General features: G+C 37.9%; 1 protein-coding gene across 3 annotated transcripts in view; it reads left to right on the forward strand.

The window, feature by feature from the left end:
- LOC108550918 (tubulin polyglutamylase TTLL4) overlaps window positions 1-6,182 on the forward strand; it is a 275,795-nt gene extending 269,613 nt beyond the window's left edge. For all 3 annotated transcript variants that reach the window (XM_017904836.1, XM_017904838.1, XM_017904837.1), the window contains 2 exons: window positions 653-709; window positions 4,060-6,182. In XM_017904836.1, the coding sequence (XP_017760325.1) occupies window positions 4,079-5,803 (1,725 nt within the window). In that variant the 5' untranslated portion in view covers window positions 653-709; window positions 4,060-4,078 and the 3' untranslated portion in view covers window positions 5,804-6,182. The remainder of the gene's footprint in view (window positions 1-652; window positions 710-4,059) is intronic.
- Window positions 6,183-6,450: the final 268 nt, after the last annotated feature.

Here is a 6,450-nt window from a genome sequence, read left to right on the forward strand (position 1 = left end):
ATTTAATTATAATAATTAATTAAATTATTTAAATAATAATTATTTTAATTATTTCAAACCTTGAGAAAGAAAATTAATCTCAACCTAGATACCTCGATTATCATACATCGCTTGCAATAAAACCCAATGGTACCCAATCTTATTCAACTGTCCCCAAAAATATATCAAAGATATATAAAAATGTCATTAAGCACTAACTTGACAAACAATCGCTTATTCCTACTTAATAGCTAAAAAAGGAAAATAATTAGTCTAAATCCAGATATCTTAGTTATCAGATTCCACTTGCAATAAAACACAATGGCACCCAATCTCCCTCTACTGTCTCTCAAAATACCTCAAAAATGATAAAAACACTAACTGAACACTAAATTAACTAATAATTATTTATTCCCATCCAAAATCTTGAAAAATAAAATTAATCTCGACAGATACCTCGATAATCAGACATCGCTTTTAATAAAACCCAATGGTACCCAATCTTGCCCACTATACCTCGAAAACCAGCTTAACCTCACAAAAATCAACCAATCAACCCAAACACCTTATTCTTCCACCCCCATCACCAATTTACTCCTTCCATCCTATGACACCAACAAATGCATCTCGTCCTCTCGAATAACAGGAGGAAAAACTTTGGTTTCTGTTGCAGGTAGCCGCTAGTCCGTTCGCAGAATGCTGACAGCTGCCGTTTACATAATTTAAATAGGTACGTGGACATGTTGCAGGAAAATTGGTTAAACGGGCCGATAACGCGTGCGTGAAAGCCTTAAGGATGTTTAAAAGGTTATAAACGATTATTCTGTCCGATTCACGCCGCAGATAAACTTTCTCGTTCGAATATAGCTCATTAAAGCGGCGGTGTTTAAATACTAACCGGGGCATCGATGGCCTTTTTTACATGCTGGCATCGTTTAAGGAGAATTATAACGATGTCCGTGCAACGAAAGCGGACCGTTTAATCCGGCCGAACCGTCTTTGTATGTTCTATCGTGTGAAGATCGGCCACGATCCCGCGGTTCGACGCTCAGCTTCTGTGTACCATCGCGAAAGTTATTATGCCGCCGATTGAAAACATCGCCGCGATTCGACGTGCTGCCAGTCTCGCGATTTCCAACTCGTTATCTGTCTTATTAAATTTCGCGCCACGATTTTACGTCCTTCCCCATCGACTTTTCCGCCTCTTCTTTCTTTTGCCGCCCGCCATCTTGGTTCCTTTTTACCGGCTAGGAGAAATCATGTTGGCCGCTGCGCGAGGAGAAAGGGTATGGGAGAGGTTATGTCTGGAACGGTTTTAGGTTAGGATGGTTTTCGATTGGTCACGATAGATTTGTTTATAGACTGATTTTTATGATTTGGTATCGAGTGATTTGAGGTTAGGAAATTTGTTTTTGAGAGTTTGGTGAGAAGAGGGTGGGAAGTAATGGTATTTTTGAGTAAAGGTTGATATGGATAATGGTATTTTTAGTATGCGAGTAATTTGACGGGAAATTGGTGGACAAGTGAAGTGCCATTTTTAGGTGAGATATTCAGTGTAGATTTGTTGGATTAGGAATAAAGTTTCTGTTTTGAAACAGAATTGGAAATAATGGAATTTGTGTAAATACATTATTTTGCAAAATAATTCAAAGGAAAATAAGAAGTAGATTACAATAGAATTTTTAATAATGGTCTTCAGATTAGAATTATTGAATGGCAAAAATTTTTAGCGAGTCGTGAAATTATAATTTTTCTACATTTTTTATTCTTCAGTAAAGCAATGTGTTTTCTTAATAGCAGAATTGAAAAGATAATATAGTTTTATAAGAAGCATGGAGATAATATGCCATTTTTATATAGGGTCTTCAATTTAGAATTATTGAATGGCAAGAATTTTTAACGAATCGTGAAATTATTATTTTTCTGCATTTTTTATTTTTCAGTAAAACAAAATTTTTTTTTTTTAATAGAAGAGTTGGAGACAACGTAGTTTTGCAATAAGTAGGAAGATAAAGAGCCATTTTTATTTAAAGTGTTCAATATAGAATTATTGGATGGTAAAAATGTTGATAAAAATAAGTTAGTTTTAATATTGGTCGTTTAGTAAGAATGAAATTTCTGTTTTTAGAAAAAAATTGGAAATAATGTTATTTATTGGAGTATAATTCAAAGAAGAATAACTAGAAAATTAAATTGCCATTTTTATCTATGCGATTTGATATAAGTCAATAATTTGGAAGATTAATTTCACGGAAATTAATAAATTAATTAATAGCTTTCTAATAAATTTAATTTATATTATACCAAAAACATTTACAACTTTGTATAAACCTGTTTTATTTAAGGTTGTTAATAATATATTTCCCCATAGTTCAGTTTAAACAATATTATTTATTACAAATTAAAATTTGTCTAAACTTTCCGCCATACAAATACGTATATCGGAACTATATAGAAACCATAGTCAAATATTACAAATTTCCATAACTATGGAAACATAATACTAACATAATTACTAACATAATTACTAACATAAGTTATGAAAAATTGACAATAATTTTTATATGGGAAGAATGAAGTGTGCCTTTGGGATATTTATTTACTATAATACTAACATAATTACTAACATAAGTTGTGGAAAATTGACAATAATTTTTATCTGGGAAGAATGAAGTGTGCCTTTGGGATATTTATTTACTATAATACTAACATAATTACTAACATAAGCTGTGGAAAATTGACAATAATTTTTATATGGGAAGAGTGAAGTGTGTCTTTAGGATATTTATTTATCACATAAAAATTATTGTCACTTTTCCACAACTTAAGTTAGTAATTATGTTAACATTATGTTTCCATAGTTATGGAAATTTGTAATATTTCACTATGGTTTCTATATAGTTTCTATATAATTCGTATTTATATCGAAGAAAGTTTAGACGAATTTTAATTTGTAATAAATAATATTATGAACTATAGATTATTCTGAAATATAGATATTTACCATATAGATACCCCAAAGGCATACTTCACTCTTCCCACATAAAAATTATTATCAATTTTCCATTTATTTACCATATAAATACTCCAAATGCACACTTCACTCTTCCCATATAAAAATTATTGTCAATTTTTCCTTTGTCAACTTCATTTATGTACCCAACATACAAAAATCCTATCCACTCCATTTTTCAAAACCTCATACCACGACATACCATAAAAATGAACTTCACTTTTGGCATATAAAAATTATTGTCAATTTTCCATTTATTTACCATATAAATACTCCAAATGCACACTTCACTCTTCCCACATAAAAATTATTGTCAATTTTCCATTTGTCAACTTCATTTATGTACCCAATATACAAAAATCCCAGCCACTCCATTTTTCAAAACCTCATACCACGACATACCATAAAAATGAACTTCACTTTTGACATATAAAAATTATTGTCAATGTTTCATTTGTCAACTTCATTTATGTGCCCAATATACAAAAATCCCAGCCACTCCATTTTTCAAAACCTCATATCACGACATACCATAAAAATGAACTTCACTTTTGGCATATAAAAATTATTGTCAATGTTCCATTTGTCAACTTCATTTATGTGCCCAACATACAAAAATCCTATCCACTCCATTTTTCAAAACCTCATATCACGACATACCATAAAAATGAACTTCACTCTTGGCATACAAAACTTATTATCAGACACCCAAATTACTCGAATTTCATTTATCATACAAGACCACCCAAATAGCAACAGTCCTGCAAAATTTCACATCGCAAAATCCCATGGTGCACGTTGCATCGAGAAAGTTGAACGCTGATCCTATCTTCGGTAGTATAAAATTCCGTCCGAAAGTTAGCCGGAAGTTGTCGACCTTCGCGTGACGTATCGTCGATATATCTCGAGCAACCGCAAGACAGGCGACGTTTGTAGGTTGGACAGGCCGCGAAAATGACGCGATACGACGAAAGTGAGGATACGTTGGTTAATCAGGCTTGCACCCGAGCTCTGCGTAACTCGGTCTGCACACGGACGGAACTAAAGCCAGGCATGTTTCGCCACAGATGTTACAGACTGTCCAGGATGGACGTAATCGCATACAATCATCACCACGAGATCGCGAGCGCCGAGTACATCATCGATGGCGGTGACCTCGAGGGCCAGAACGAGGACGAAGACGAGGAGCTCCTCTCCTTCATCGACATCGACCAACGTGTCCTAACCGAGGGCCATCTGTCCGCAGCGAGTGGCGACAAGAGTAGCAAGGCACCCCTCAGGAGAAGCCTGTTCTCGCACGTGGCCCCCTACATCGTGTTCCAATCCTTCGACTGCAAGGGACCAATAATGCCACACGAAGTAACGAAGTACCTCAAGTGGCAACTGAGTTCGATCACGCCACCAATTGTACGCCATATCTTGATCAACTCAGGTTTCCAGCTGATGAGTATGTGCCAGGGCTGGTGCGGCACCTGGGGCAAGCATATGAAGTCGTCGTGCTTCATGTCGGTGAAGGAGTCGCAGAAGATCAACCATTTCCCTGGCACCTTCGAGATAGGCCGAAAGGATTGCCTCTGGATAAACCTCAGCAAGATGATGATGAAACACGAGGTAAAGGAGTTCGATTTCGTTCCACAGACCTACTTGCTGCCACGTGACCGCAGCTACTTCCGCCAAGTGTGGAAGTCGGTGGGTAGCAAGGCGATGTGGATCGTGAAGCCTCCAGCCTCTGCCAGGGGCACTGGGATCGCAGTGGTGAACCGTTGGTCCCAGATACCGCAGAAACGAGCCGTGATCGTGCAACAGTACCTGTCCAGGCCTAAGCTGATCAGTGGAGCCAAGTTCGACCTGCGTCTCTACGTGCTGGTCACGAGCTTCAACCCGTTGAAGATCTTCATCTACTCGGACGGGCTGGTCCGGTTCGCCTCTGTTAAATACAACGACGACATAAACTACCTCAGCGACCGTTTCATGCATCTCACCAATTACAGCATCAACAAGACCAACTCTACCTACACCAGCAGCGACTGCGTGAACTCCAGCACAGAGCTCAAGTGGGCTCTCAAGACTCTGTGGTCCTATCTAGCGACGGAGGACGTGAACGTTTCCAAACTGTGGGCCAGTATGAAGGACATCGTCGTGAAGACTATGATAGCCGGCGAATCCGCCATCACTGCCCTAACTAGGATAACCAATTCGTCCAGGTACTGCTGCTACGAGTTGTTCGGCTTTGACATCCTCTTGGACGAGAACCTCAAGCCTTGGCTGCTAGAGGTGAACATCTCACCTTCACTGAAGACTTCCACGCCATTGGACACGGCTGTTAAGGCGCCACTCATGAAGGCCGTGTTTAATATAGCCGGATACCAACTGCCAAATTCGCTGCCTATGGAAGAGACCAAGAAGCTGGCTGAGAAGTACCAGTTGGACACGGTGTGTCAGGATTACAGGCTGCACAAGACTGCGTTGAGCTACCAGGAACGGCTCAAGCACTCTGTTTACATTAATCTGAGGAACAGAGACGACTACGTGGATTCCATTATCAAGAGTCTGACCCCGGATGACGTTAGACAGCTGATCACTTACGAAGACGAGCTCACGCAGTTGGACAGGTTCGAGAAGATCTTCCCTACGTCCACTAGCTACGAGTACCTGCAGTACTTCGAGGTGCCTAGGTACTATAATATGTTGCTGGATGCGTGGGAGACGAAGTACGCTGACAACAGGTCTGAGGGGATCATGAAGCTGCAGAAGCTCTGTCGACAGAAGTATCATTTGGAGCAGCAGACGTGTGCTGCGGAGGAAAATTAGGGAATGGCTAAGAGTATGAAGCTTATTGGGATTTGTTGATGTACAAATTCTCTATTTTTGCGAGTTATATTGAACAGGTGGGATGGTAATGAGAGACAAGAGAAACAGGAAGATCGATGATCGTCCTACGTGTGTCTGTGTAAGCAAATGGTAATGTCCTTGGTTTCGATTATTGCACTTTGTGTTTCAGACTGCAATGGAGGACACTTTAATCACTGATTTATTATTTTAATTTTTATTCCAAGTGTAATTGAAAATGTAACGTAATCCATTTGTCGTAATTCGTTTGGTTTATATTTTGTTGACGTACGAGCAACGAGCGTGCAAATTCAAGTGTCAATTTTTTCGATCACTACATTATTGTAAAATTTTTTTTAATCCCTCGGTAGTGAAATAAAAAAGGAAATAAGAATTGGTTTCAAAAATATTTATGCGTTTTCTCATTTGCCATGATCCTTCCCCTTTGCGAGGAAAATGTATTGGTATTGTAGGAATTAAATTGTAATGAAGAATGGTGGAGAAGAAAATTTGTAAATTTTTAGGTACAGTGTTCTATAGTGTTTGGTATAATATATTTTGGGAATTTTTTAATAAAATATTTATGGCAAGATTTTTGTAAATTCTGATTTATTGAGGAACGAAATAAA

This window comes from Eufriesea mexicana, unplaced genomic scaffold, assembly GCF_001483705.2.
Source record: "Eufriesea mexicana isolate 0111107269 unplaced genomic scaffold, ASM148370v2 scaffold3442, whole genome shotgun sequence".
Classification (NCBI taxonomy): Eukaryota; Metazoa; Arthropoda; class Insecta; order Hymenoptera; family Apidae; genus Eufriesea; species Eufriesea mexicana.